The sequence below is a fragment of the Diabrotica virgifera genome, chromosome 4 (genome assembly GCF_917563875.1).
Source record: "Diabrotica virgifera virgifera chromosome 4, PGI_DIABVI_V3a".
NCBI classification, from domain to species: domain Eukaryota; kingdom Metazoa; phylum Arthropoda; class Insecta; order Coleoptera; family Chrysomelidae; genus Diabrotica; species Diabrotica virgifera.
In genome coordinates, this window is record NC_065446.1 from 55,066,013 (window position 1) to 55,080,934 (window position 14,922).

At 31.6% G+C, this 14,922-nt stretch overlaps 1 protein-coding gene across 1 annotated transcript in view; it reads right to left on the reverse strand.

Moving 5' to 3' along the window:
• Window positions 1-14,922, reverse strand: part of LOC114331837 (adenylate cyclase type 3) — a 682,543-nt gene that overhangs the window by 58,302 nt on the left and 609,319 nt on the right. The window contains exons 12-14 of the mRNA XM_028281519.2: window positions 10,126-10,216; window positions 6,432-6,530; window positions 3,902-4,155 (exon numbers count right to left, since the gene is read on the reverse strand). Of these exons, the coding sequence (XP_028137320.1) occupies window positions 3,902-4,155; window positions 6,432-6,530; window positions 10,126-10,216 (444 nt within the window). The remainder of the gene's footprint in view (window positions 1-3,901; window positions 4,156-6,431; window positions 6,531-10,125; window positions 10,217-14,922) is intronic.

Here is a 14,922-nt window from a genome sequence, read left to right on the forward strand (position 1 = left end):
GCTACAACTAGTATAGTCGTATTTTTTTATATATTCAAAATATACAATCAAAATACTGACCAATTCACTAATTTTATCATAAAAAGTTCAAATTGATTGCATTGAAGTATTGAACCATTAATGTGTAATAATCTAATATAATATACAGAGTGAGTTTTATGTATGGAAACCCTCAATTATCTCGGAAACGGCTTGCACGATTTTTATAGATTGTGATGCGTAGGGTTTTCTAATGTGGCCGATAATATAGTAATACTTACATTGTTGTCAGATCTTCCGTTTTTCTGAAAATCTAATTAACTTTCTTATTTCAAATGGAACATCTTGTATATTTTTTGCGTTTTGAAGTCCTTAAGAAATACTGATTATTTTCCATGTTATAATCCCTATACCTAAAGGCCATAATTTCGGAGTTATTGCTACATTTATTTAAAAAAAAACTTTTTATACAAATTATAAAAATCAATTTTTTCGGCCCGGATAGACATTATTTTACGTTCTTTGAACCATTGGGAACAAAATCGTTTTAAAGTTAATCGTTTTTGAGTTATAAATAATTTAAAGCTGAAAAGAAATCGAATAATGACGATTTTCAAGGTTAAAAACACAAGTCAAAAATATTATTTTTGAAACTGCGAAGTACAAAAATTCAAGGTAAAGCCTTATTTTATCAGTTAACAGTAAGTAATTTGAGCTTGTTTCATTCTAAAATATTGTTTTTTAGTTGTTAATGCAGCCCGATCGCCCGTCCTCTCATATACGCTTTGTTAACATTTATTAAAAAGCAATGTTTTAGAATAAAAAGTGCCAAAAAATTTTATAGCGAGCCCCTGGAAGAAGGGTTTAGCTTGAATTTGGGTACTCCGCAGTTTCAAAAATAATATTTTTTATTTGTGTTTTTGAACCTTGAAAATCGTCATTATTCGATTTTTTTTAGTTTTAAATTGTTTATAACTCGAAAACGATTAACTTTAGAGAAAAATTACAAAAGACCTTTTTTGTTCCCAATGATCCAAAGAACGTAAAATAATGTATACACGGGCCGAAAAAATTGATTTTTATAATTTGTTTAATTTTTTTTTAATAAATGTAGCAAAAAAATGTACAGGGTGTTCCATCTGAAATAAGAAATTTCATTAAATTTCCAGAAAAACGGAAAAGCTGACAACAATGTAATTATCACTGTAATATCGGCTGCATTAGAAAACCCCTACCGACCAAAATCTATAAAAATCATGCAAGCCGTTTCCGAGATACTTGAGGGTTTCTATACATAAAACTCTATTATATTATAATTATTATAATCATATTAAAATAATACGCATAAATTATTGGTTCAATACTTCAGTGCAATCAATTTGAACTTTTTATGATAAAATTAGTGAATTAGTCAGTATTTTGATTGTATATTTTGATTGTATATTTTGAATCTATAAAAAATACGACTATATTAGTTGCAATAAATTATCGCATTGATAAGATACAGTGTGTCGCATTTAAGATAAAGACACCCCTATGTTTCGGCTATCAAAATATATACATATCTGAAATTTTGCACAGTCATTATCATACAGGTGATGGATCACAAAAAAAAAATAACTAAACTTTAAATTTTAAACGCGGCCTACCGCGAATCCACAAACAAGGTGAATTTTCGATGTGCGATTCGATTTGCTTCACGTTAGAGATATCGAAGTTATTTGGAAAAGTTGTTCCAAATATGTTACAACCCCACATACCAAATTTTATGACAAAATTCACATTTTTAGTTTTTTTCAGTTCTTGTAGTCAGGATCCTAAATCCTAAAATTGGCTGTCCCGAGATGCATCTCGAGACAGCCAAAAACGGTTTTTTTCGATTTTTTCGTTCTTTCCGCTCAGGTATTAAAATTTCTGCCTCTGCCATTTAAAGGAACGGCAAAAAGTACACAAAAAAATACTATTTAAAAGTTGGCCAAATCATATTATCATAACCTAAATTTTTTTTTTTTTAATTTTCAAAAATTTTTTTTGGGCTCATTTTTCGTTACAAAAATCTGAAAAAAATCAGGATATTTTGTTCTCAAAAGGTACATGCGCTTGAATATTTTCAGATTTTTTAAGGTAAAATTGCACTCACAAAAAATAAAACCTAAAAATTCTTCTTTTCTCGATTTAAAAAGTTCTAGGACTTCTGGGAAGCTAAAAATTTGCATGAGGGCATAATTTTATATCCTTTATCGAAAACATAAGTAGCAGGGCTGATCGGTGCGGGGGTATTTTTGACCATCTTATCCCGCTATAGCCTTTGTCTAGAACAAGGGTGGCCAACCAGCGGCCCGCGGGCCGCATGCGGCCCGTCAACTGTCAGCTTGTGGCCCGAGAAGCTAAGTCAATTTTAAGACAATTAGTCAATTTAAGATAAGATTAAAAAAATAATTACGATATTGAGATCACAATATTTACCAAAAATATTTTTAATTTCCTCTCTGATGTTTAATCTCAACAAATACCAAACATACATAAAGAGTTATGCAGTAGCTGCAATCCTAGCAAAAAAATCAAAGAGTTTTTTCAGACGGTGAAATTGTTAAGGAGTGTTTGGACAGTGTCGCTGAAATATGTCCAGAAGAGAAAACGGAATCCTCAAAAATAAGCCTATCTCGTCAAACTATTACAAAGCGTGTGGATGATATTGGAAAACATGTCGAAGATAAGTTTAAAAATCTCGCATTTGATGAGTTCATATATTATTCTCTTCTCTGGAATTGTATGAAAGCACCGATATGACGGATACCGCACAAGTGGTGATCTTTATCAGAGGTGTTGATGCCTATTTTAATAAAACTGAAGAACTAGCAGCATTATTTCCACTTAAGGATACCACTAAGTCACGAGATTTATTAGAGGCCGGTCAAACAACACTCAATCGCTTTTCATTACAACTAAACAACTTGTCGGGCTTAGCAACTGATGGTGCTCCAGCAATGGTTGGGACACACGTAGGTTTGGTAAAAGGTAGCTATCAGAATAGTGAACTTTATTAAGTCACAAGGTTTGAATCACCGTCAATTTCAAGAATTTCTCAAGTCCTTCGAATCAGAATATAATGATGTCATATTTTATGCAGAAGTAAGATGGCTGACCCGTGCAAAAATGTTGAAGAGTTTTTGATTTGAGGCAAGAAATACAATCATTTTTTGAAAGCAAATCAAAGAGCATTTCAGACTTTCAAGACGACGCGCGACGAGTGGGTTTCCGATTTTGATGCACAGTTGAAAGAAAAATTTAATCAGGTTGGCGTGGAGGAATTCTATAAAAACTATTTTGACAAGGAGAAATATCCTACATTTTACAAACATGCTCTGTTTATGATTTCATTATTTGGAAACACTTACACGTGTGAACAACTTTTTAGTAGGATGAGGCATATTCAATCCCATATCAGAACATGGATTACCGATGTTTATCTAGAAAACTGTCTGCGTGTAGCAACGACTTCAGTCGAGCGAGATTGATGAGCTTAGTAGTTCTGCTAAACAAAGTCAGATATCTCATTAATTTACAAATTTGTTCAGTTAGCAGAATGATACATAAAACAAAAAATTAGTGCCTTTATTTTTTCATTAAATTGTCTTACCAAAAAGTTTGTTTTATTTTTAAAAATATCTTCAGAAATGATGTTTTTTTGTTTGTTAGTTAGCTACATAAGATTATTTAGTAGTGCGGCCCGATGCGAAATTGTGTATCCGAATTTTGGCCCGGCTGCCGAAAAGTTTGGCCACCCCTGGTCTAGAACTTTGAACAAAGTTGTCTCAAACCTTGGCACTGGCACCCCTTGTGTTCTAAGGGCCTCATATATGACCGCAATATTTAAAGAGTTAAAATGCATAATTGTATAATATCTAATACTATTATTTACCTCATCCACAGCTTCATTCGTTCTTCACAATCTATAGCTGAGCTAAGAACAAAAATGTTAACAATACACTGCGCAGCTGCGATGAGAAGCATTAAAAAACTTTTCCACATATACGATAAACATGCTGGCAATGAGGCTGCGATTAGAATAAGTACGGTAAAGTAGCTAAAGTAGGATGGGTACATACACGAAGTGTCTATATCTAAAATCGTCGAACAGTTTTCTGTCTGCTTTGTGAATTGAACGCAAGATACCTAAAATAAATAAAAAATTGATGTAATGGTAGGGGAGCCCAAGCGGGGATTTTTGCAGTTACTCGAGCACGTCAGATTATCATATGAGGAGAAATCTTGTACCCTGTAAATGTACCCCTACTACATATTGGATCTTAATACAAGGGAGTTCGTTAAGGGGGTCCGAAAAAAAATCTATCCTTAGAAAACTCCAAATCTTCAGATTTAGAAAAGGTAAGATAAGTACATTCAGAACAGTGTATATTTCAAACATTTGACGATATGAGCGGGTCGTTAGGAAATTGGTGACTCACAAAGTTCCACAAGAAAAAATCGAATATTTAGAGAAATAAACGTATGATCGAAGAACTAAAAAATATGTTTTCTATATTTTTGAAAGATCTATCGAATAACACCAAACACGACCTCCCACGGAGAGGGGTGGGGGGTAAATTTAAAATTTTAATTTATTTTTTAGGAGCCCCCATTTTTTATTGCAGATTTGGATTCCCTACGTAAAAATAAGTAACTCTTATTAGAATCATTTTTTCGAATTATGGATAGATGGCGTTATAATCGGAAAAAACGATTGTTGGAAATGGAAAATTAAATTAACAAATGGAAAGTCCCCACTTAAATACTTTACTTAAATTTTTTGGTTTAAAACCTAATGTTCACAACCCAATATGTCCCCATAACGCTCGAGTAACTGCACATTTAGCATACTTTCATCCCTGCTATAATTTAAAGTTTCCTTAACAAGAAATGTAGGTACATAAAAAAATTGTATACAGGGTAATTGATTAGTAAAGCTCAGTAGCTCTGCTATAATAATATCTAATATAACAATAAAAGTAATATTATACATACATAGTAATAATTAAAAATAAAAATTTTAGGCAACTTTAAGGTTCATATTACAAAATCAGTTAGGATGTTACAGGGTGTTCGATAACATAGTGGCAGACCAAACTTATGTTTTTTGAAAAATAACGTCCTGTATTTTATTTTATATTTGAAACTTCTTCACTCTCTCATAACAATAATATAAAGTTTTATTATGTTATGTAGGGTATTTACAAGTCATAATCAATTTTGTATGAAAATAGCAACAAGTTCAACTCCCTGCATAAATTAAAAGAAGCACAATAACAATGATCTATTGCTGCTACATTTTTTTACTGATTGTCAAATTGTCCATTTAAAATATTTTCGATATTTTAGTTAAAAATATATGAAATTAGAAAAATTTGTTTCGGAAAAATTCAAACAAGCTTATATTTTTCTAAAACTTTTTTTTGTCAGTTTATATACACTCACCGGCACAAAATTCCGCCACCCAAAATTTTTGATTAACTTTGACAATCTATAACTTTATTATTTGTGCTCCGATTTTCAAGATTCTTGCATCAGTTTGTAGGTACATATTTGATGTTTTACTTTCAAACAACTTCTCTTAATAACGTTTTTCGATATTGTGATATATAAAGGTAATTTTTATGTTGGTAAGTATGTTGTGCAAATGTTAGAGTTTTATAGGTAAAAAATTATTTGTTAAACATTTTTACATCATTTTCATACAAAATTCATGTATGTCTCATTTTCAGCCCACACCTTACTTATCCTCATAACTTTTTTCTTTTTATTACAACTATAAGATAACTTTAGTGTTCTTATTTCATTTCAAATTTGAAAAATTTAATTTGATCAAAATCCATAAGGAAAAAATTTTTAGTGTATGTATTTTTAGTGGCTTAGCATATTATAGAGCTTGCAAAGAGCATGATGATGCTTTTTTTAGAGCGAAAACGTCCTGTTTTGTAATTGAAGCCCTTTATTTGGGTTTTAAAATAAATATACCTTTTACACAGAAGATTTTTCTTCAATTTTTTGTAATTTGATCAATTAGTCCAAAAATTATAATAAATTAACTAAAGTGCGCGCTGCGTCGAACGCTACTACTTTGTGAGCTATAGATTTAAATTTAGTAAAATATGTATACAAGATTTTTTTTGTAAAATTTTCTGAATTCTTTAATGGTCAAGTCAGCTTTTTTCTAAAATTGATATTTTTAGTATTTAAAAAAACAACTAATTGCGAAGTTCATTTGTTTAATAAACAGTGAAGCACCCACTTTTGGAGTAGAAATTTTTGAAATATTGTTTACATTTCTTAATGAAATTACAAAAAGTTCTATCTTGTTTGATTTTTTCCGTTAGCAAAAACTCCATTGACTCCCCTATATATAGTATTATTATTTTTAAATGTATATTATATTTAAAACTAATTTTACTTACCGAGTCCAAAATATTTACAGTACCCATAAGTATTATACAAGTCGTTGATAACAGTCTTCTAATAAACATTGACTCCTTAAAGGCCCGCCAACATTTTGACTAAAACCAATGTGAAGTAAATACATTATCTACATTTAAATTCCATGCATTCACTCCTAAGTTAGGGTAACAATTACCCCAATAATTTTTAATGTTAAAGGAGGTCAAATAGAGATATCGTTTTAAGACCCTTGCAATTATCTCTACATTATTTAAAGTTTTTAAAGTCTCAATTTAAAGCTTTTCTGGGTGGTTTTCACTCCCAAGAGGGGGTGAAAACCACCCCCAGGGCAAAAGCACATATCGGTACAGTATCACTTTTTTTCTTTGACTTATTAGCTATGTGTATGTCAAATTTCATGTCAATCCAAGCGGTTCTTTAAAATTTAGAGGTTTTGCATTATTTTACCGTTAAAGAACGGACTACTATCGCTACTCTATAGAGTTCTATGGAATTATATTTAAATCAGTCACTTAAATTTTCAACCTGGACACTCTCATGCTTTTTATTCTCCTTTCTGCTCTTATCTTTCCCTGTATTATCACTCGTAGCATTTCATATCGCTGTCCCCTTATTACGTGTCCCAGATATTGTAAATTTCTTATTTTTATCGTGTTTATTATTTCGTATTATCTGCCCATTTTTCGCAATACTTTCATGTTCGTGTATTTCTGTATCTAAGCATCCTTCTTTAACACCACATTTCAAACGACTGTATGTCGTCTTGCTTCAATGTCCAGCTTTCAAGCCCATATTGCAGTATCGAAAACACGTAGCATCTCAGAGCTCCTACTGACAGTTCTAAGCTAACGTCTTTGTGGCAGCTAATTGTTTTTATTGTTATAAACGTATTTCTTGCTATTTCTATTCTGGCCTTTATTTCTGTTGATTGATCATTATTTTCTGAAATCAGTGCCGGATTAACCAATAGGCAAAGAAGGCAGTTGCCTAGGGGCATCGGCCTCAAAAGAGGCCTCGCAGAGCCCAAAATGAAAAAATAATAATTATATTTAAATAAAAATTATAAATCATATTATATTGAAAAATTCAAATATCGCGCAATACCATGAAAGTGATGGCGGGCGTTTAAAACTACATTAGAATGCATACTTTTGTTCACATAGAAAGCATAATGTGTTGTGAGAATAAGCTCGCTAATGAATGCCGTTTGGTAGAAGGAACAGTAAGTACTGCTTATCAGTCTGCACATTTTCTTAGAAAAGTAGAGCAAGAAATGAGTCAGCGCCTCCTCGCTACCCTCTCCGTCATTACCCATGCATTTCGCTACATGTTAGGCAAATACGATGGTCTCCAGGCTCAGTCATCTAAGATTAACAAAGTTGCAGTTTACATTTCTTGTGCCGCACACTCACTTACTCACTTTAGTTGAAGTAAGGGCTGCAAAAGTTGCATTGAACCCATATTTTGGATTTTGGAGCAATATCGTATTTTGAATTTGTTTAGTCCGTGTACAACTTTTTTTCAGCCTCGACCCACCGTTGGGAAGCTACGATCAAGTGCTTAAATCCTAAATGAAACTCAACTAAACGATCCCATTCGCCACGATCTAAACCTTGTCCTTAAAGGAACAAGCAGCACTCGATGGAATGCAAGGGTTGATGCAACTACAGCTTTGTCTAAAGGTTACAACGCCTTTAAATCTTCTCTTCATACTCTTCTTAAAAGAAACGTCAAAAAATAAACATTCATAATGAATGAGTTTTGGACAACAATTTTAGAACTCATCAACTCTGTCAGTAAATCATTACATAGAGAAGAGACTGAACTTGAAACTGCAGTTCAGCTTCTAAAATGACTTTTGGAGTTATTAAAATCCCAAAGAGATAATTTTGCTTACTACGAGCAGAAGTCTGCGGTCTGCGATCTACAGTTCTCTGAATATACCGACGAGAATAAATAAACGCGAGCAAGAAAACTACATTTTGATGATGCTAATTCCAATGAAGTTTTTCTACAGGGTGGAGAAAAGTTAAAGGTTGAAACAAATCTACCAATTTTGGATAAGCTAATAATTATTGATCTGAGTCGTCAGTTGACAGCGTACGAGTCAGTAACTCCAGTATTTGGTGTTTTGTGTGTTTTCCAAAACTGAGTGATACTCAAATAAAGGAGTGTGCTTCAAAACTACGTGAAAACTAATGCAGTTCGAATATTTTATAGTCCATTTTCAGGACATGAAGCGAAAATAATTTATTCCTGCTTCATAGTTTTTTGGGCTACTTATGAAAACAAATTCGAATCGAAGTTTCGAAATTTGTCAGTAGCTTGTAAGGTTTATCTTACGCTAATATGATTACAAAAATGCAACAGACGAACGATCATTTACAAAAATGAAAATTATTAAAAACTGTCACCGTTCGACAGGGTTAAAAATATACTAGCATTCCCCTCAATTGAGAATGACGTGTTCGAAAATTTGGAAGTTGAAGATATTTTATGTATGTAGTTTTTTTTTATGAAACTCAGATAAGTTTCTTTATAATAATTATAAGGCTTTGAAAACTCAAAGTAAATTTTATCCATAATTATTTATTATTATATAATTATGTAATAAGTAATAGTATATTATTCAACGAGAATGTAATGATGGGTATTACTCACGATGATAAAATTTGCGACACGAGCCGAAGGCGAGTGTCGTTATTCATCGGAGTGAGTACAATACTCAGTGAATACTTAGAATACTTAGTTATACATCGGAGAGAGTAGAATACATGTGAGTAAAATACTATACTTTTTCTACGACCTTCTTCTTTTTTTCATTATTAGAAAAATGCTTATACATACTCTAAAATGAATCGGTCGTTTATTGATAACTATAACAAAAAAAAAACTAAAATTATTTTTTATTCCAAAATTTAAGCATAATTATAAAAATAAACAGTTTCTTGACTATTTCTTTGTTTTATCTCTTCAAGCAACAAAAATGAAACAAAAATTAAAGTTTAAATCTACAAAATGTCCACTAATATATTAAAGGAATACCGCTCGGAGATGGAGGAGTTATCCGAGGTTTTGGAGGGAAAAGACAAAGTCTCTTGGGGCCTCCTAGCTTGGGTTGCCTTGTTGCCTAGGGACCTCAAGATTCTTAGTCCGGGACTGGCTGAAATCCAGGTTCCCAGATATTTGTATTTTTATCAACCCTTCCTATCGGCATATTTCCCAAATTTATGTTTGTTTCTATATTTATTTTATTAGGTATTATCATATATCTAGTCCTTTTAAATTTAATTTTAATCCATATTTTTCACACAAATTGTTTTTTATTTAGTAGTCATTCGAGTTGTTCAGCAGAGTTTGCCATAATCACGGTATTATCTTATTTTGTTAACGGATCTTCCGTTGTTTATTATTCTTTCACTTGCAGGTAGTAATGCTTCTTCAGAAATTTACTGTGTACACTTCCTGATTTCAATTTCTGAACTGGGTTCGTTTACTATTACAAATTTTGCTCTTTGATTTCAGTAAAGGTTTGTTATTATTCATAAGCCCCTTTTGTCTATGTTTTTTGTCTTTAGAATTTGGACTAATTTTTCATGTCTTACTTTGCCAAATACTTTTTCAAATGTTTTTACTTTTATTATCAAGCACAGCAAATAACACTATTACTAAACAAAACTAATATTTACTTACCAATCCGGGAAATTCTTCGGCAATTGCCACTATTACTAATACGAAGAATACAATATTTTCTGTACAATATGTCACATCTATAGTTAAATCACTAAAAAGAAATAAAGGTTGCGGTTAGTAAAATGTATAAATATTTGCCTAAGCTATTAAAAGCCATCATAGTAAAGTTATAATTTTAAAAATAATAATAAGAGTAACACTGTACTGTACTTACAGATCAAACAGTGGCACATAAGAGACCAGATCTCGGACTTGTTAATGAATTAACAAGACAAACAAAAATCATGGATGTGGCGATACCTTTCAAAAATAATGTACGTACAAAATTCATTGAAAAGATCGCGAAGTAGTGGAATCTGGAAATTCAAATACGAAGACAATGGAGAATGCAAAGTACCAAGAAGAGACCTATTATTATGTCTACTAATAGAGTGATTCCGAAGAACCACCTCGAAAATATAAAAAACTGGTTCTGAATAAAGATCTTTATAAGACCAAGCAGAAAGCCAGACATCTCTACTACTCTCGACAGCCAGATGTGTACGAAAATTTTTGGGAGATACTCCAGCATACCAAGTCACCTAGGGCTCTAAAACACGGAAAGAGTCTTACCAGAGCTGAATCCTTTTGATTCCGTAGGGCTCTGAGATGAGTCAAATTTCCCCTTAGAGGGAGTGTGAGCCGTATGGCTAAATCTGGATAATAATAATAAAACTAACACAAGAAAATCATAAACCATACTTAAAAAAGTTATGTAGCAGTCCAATATAGCGACAGTACGAACAGATCAAAAGTTCTCGAACCAATTCAAGACAGAAAGAGGTGTTAGACAAGGATGCGTATTGTCACCTGACTTATTCAACATTTATGGTGAATATATCATGAGGATGGCTTTAGAAGAACCGGTGGAGTAACAGTAGCTGGTACTTAGGAAAATCTCCAATTTAAGATTTGCTGATGACACTACACTTACAGCGGCAAATGAGCAAGGAACATTTGATCTCCTGCGAAGAGTTGAGTACGAAAGCAATAAAGTTGGTTCCGGGGAGAAGATCAAGATGACCATCACCAACTAGATGGTCCGACCAAATTAAGAATTCAGCTGGAAACTCATTCTGCGAAGCTCTTAGAGCAGCTGAAGATAGATACCAATGGAAAAACAGTGTTAGGAATATTGGAAGAAATCACGATCCTTAGTAATGGGAAAACGACAAGAGAGAGAGATAATATTTTTACAACTACAACTGTTCGTAAGATTTTTTTCTAATAGAAAAAGTCGCTTGATGAAAAAGAAGAATAACTAAAAAACGAGAATGTTCTATACGTCATTAAAATGTACCGAAATATCTTGTAAGGCTTCGAACGTAAGAAAATCCATTAAAATGTTAAGTCGACGGTTCAGTAAGTAGTATTAATTTTGTGGCAAGCCAAGAAAAAGAAGAAGAAGTAATGGTGTGTTTGAATAATTACATCATTCAGATAGAGTTGTTAACAAGTATTGTAATATTTGCTGCTTTTGTAGTAGCTAAGTATAACATTGGTGATAGCAGTGGGACAAAAGAGATATTAAGTAACCGTTAATGGTTCAAACAAGATCTACTAAGTTAGAGGAAAATGAAAAACGTAAGCAAGAAGAGGAAGAGCTGAAGCGGTGGCGTACTCAAGAGGAAAAAGAAGTAAAGAAGAAGTGTTGATAAGAAGAGGAAGAGAATAAGAAGGAGAAGCGTGGAAAAGTAGATAAATCATAAATGCTTTATCTCAAATTCACGAAAATTTTAAATTAGAGACAAGGCAAATTATTAGTCGAATAGACAAATTAGAAGAACGACAGAGCAGTATAAAAACTGATTTAAAAAAAATCAAAATAGTCAAACGTCAAAACTATTTATACTCTGGGCTAATTAGCAAAATACAAGGAAAAGTTATTTACCAGCAATTTTATTGCTGGAATCGAATCTTATTATTGTATGTATTAATAATATAGGTATGCAAAGTCCGCAGATAGTGTGCTACTTTTTATAAACAAAATGGCGCCCGAAAATCGTATTTTTTTTTTCAATTTTTGCTCTATAACTCTAAAGATTTTAAATTTACACCAAAAACACTCAAATAAAAATTCACCGCAATTAAATTCTGCATAGAGACGTGTTTTTCCCGATTCACTGCGACGAAAACTTTCCCCGGAAAAAGCGGGTCTTTTCTTTAATTTTCTTTAAATCTAAATAATTTTCAACTAAAATAATTTTCAACTAAAATTTTTAGATAAGTAATTGTTAATCAATAATTAAATCACTTGGCAATAAAAAGCCCTTTTTGTATAAATTATAATTAGTTTAGCAACAATTGAATTGTTAATTAAAAATATACGGTCGCTATAATAACGAAAATAATTATGGTGCATAAGAATAACTTCGATTTTTTCATAAAAAGACACTATACCTATCTAATGTACTTTACAGAATTGAAATTGGAATATTTTAGCGGCCTCAGGAATATTTTAAAATTATAAACAATTTTTTGGCTTATAAACAAATAGAATATCTCAAAAAATATTAAACTAAATTAAATTGTGAAAACGGTATTCGAAAAACAGTGGCAGAACGCTTATTTTAAAAGAAAAAACGTTTAATTATGACGAGTAGTTCCTGAGATACAACCGGTCAAAGTTGACCGGAATTTACGGCAAAGATATAAGCAATAGGATCATAATTTTCAATCCATCCCCTTTTTATTTTTGGCCTCTTTCTCTAAACCAATTTTTATATCTTTAAAATTGTCATAACATATATTATTATAATAAAAACTATCGATAATACGTGTGAAAATTACCAAAAATAACAAAATTCCAATCAAAAATTAGGTTGGAGAAAATGTAACCATCAAAGTTCAAAATCGGTATACGTTAAAAAAATGCATTTTCTCGGCTTCCCATGGAGCAATTTCCTTCATTTTCTTTTGTTCCCTAATAACTCGAGTAGAGCCATCGAACTAACGCATCATTAAATGTCAAACTTGCTATTGTTTTGTTATAATAGATTAATTTATTTATAAGAACAGAAAACTACATATTTTTTCCAGTTTTAGGCTTTTTTTTTTAGATAAACTTACTACAAGTGTACCTTTTAAAGTTAAAAACATAAATATTCTGAAATATTAGCTGAAATTTGAAAGCTGAATAATTATTTAAACAATTTTTATTGAAACAAATTAAAATTTTGTGTTATAATAAATAAATTTATTTATTATAACAAAAGAAAAGCAAGTTTGACATTCAATAATGCGTTAGTTCGATGGCTCTACTCGAGTTACTTGGGAACAAAAAAAGAATGAAGGAAATTGCTCCATGTGAAGCCGAGAAAATTAATTTTTTTAACGTACACCGATTTTTAACTTTGAGGGTTACATTTTCTCCAACCTAATTTTTGATTGGAATTTTGCAATTTTTGGCAATTTTCACACGTATTATCGATAGTTTTTATTATAATAATATATGTTATGACTCTTTTAAGGATATGAAAATTGGTGTGGAGAAAGAGGATAAAAACAAAAAGGTGACGGTTTAAAAATTATGATCCTATTGTTTATATCTTTGCCGTAAATTCCGGTCAAATTTGACCGGTTGTATCTCAGGAACTGCTCATCATAATTAAACGTATTTTCTTTTAAAAGAAGCATCCTGCCGCTGTTTTTCGAATACCATTTTTACAATTTAATTTAGTTTAACATTTCCCGAGATATTCTATTTGTTTTTAAGCCAAAAAATTCTTTATAATTTTAAAATATTCCTGAGGCCGCTTAAATAGTCCAATTTTAATTCTCTAAAGTACGTTAGATACGTATAGTGTCTTTTTATGAAAAAATCATAGTTAATCTTATGCATCATAATTATTGTCGTTATTATAGTAACCGTAAATTTTTAATTAACAATTCAATTGTTGCTAAACTGTTAATTCAATTTCCATCGGCTTCTGAAATTATAATCTATATGAAAAAGGCTTTTACATTACCAAGTTATTTAATTATTGATTAACAAGTACTTATCTAAAAGTTTAGTTGAAAATTAAAGATTTTGTTGGAAAAACCCGCTTTTTCTGGGGAAAGTTTTCATCAAAGTAAATCAGAAAAAACACTTCTCTATGTAGAATTTAATTGCGGTGAATTTTTATTTGAATGTTTTTGGTGTAAAGTTAAAATCTTTGGAGTTATAGAGCAAAAATTGAAAAAAGCACGATTTTCGGGCGCCATTTTGTTTATAAAAAAGTAGCACACTATCTGCGGACTTTGCATACCTATATTATTAATATATAAAATCATAAGATTCGATTCCAACAATAAAATTGCTGGTAAATAACTTTTCCCAAAAATGGCCCATTCTCCGATAATCAGCCCAGACTATTAGAAAATAAAATAGCGAAACAACCAAACGATTTAACATATAATTAGACGAAGCAATAAAGCACTAAAATCGGCCTTACCTCCGAAAAAAAAAGGACAAGACGGATTTTAATAAAATTCTTTTTGCATTCGATTCGTGAATGCACCAGGAAACTTTGTGAACCGGAGCCATGATATAATATTGAAAAACTGCATACAAAAAATGCATTATTAAAGTGCATCTCAAACAGACAATAAAAAAAAATCAGAACTCGTCAAATCAATATCGGCGGAAATGAGTTGAATTTTGTTACTCGGGGGTTTTTGGGGCCGCTAACGAAGAATTTGACACCGGAAGTGATTTTCGGAGTACTTGTTGCCCAGGGTACCTACTGTTTAGCTCTATTGGGGAGTTTTCGGCAA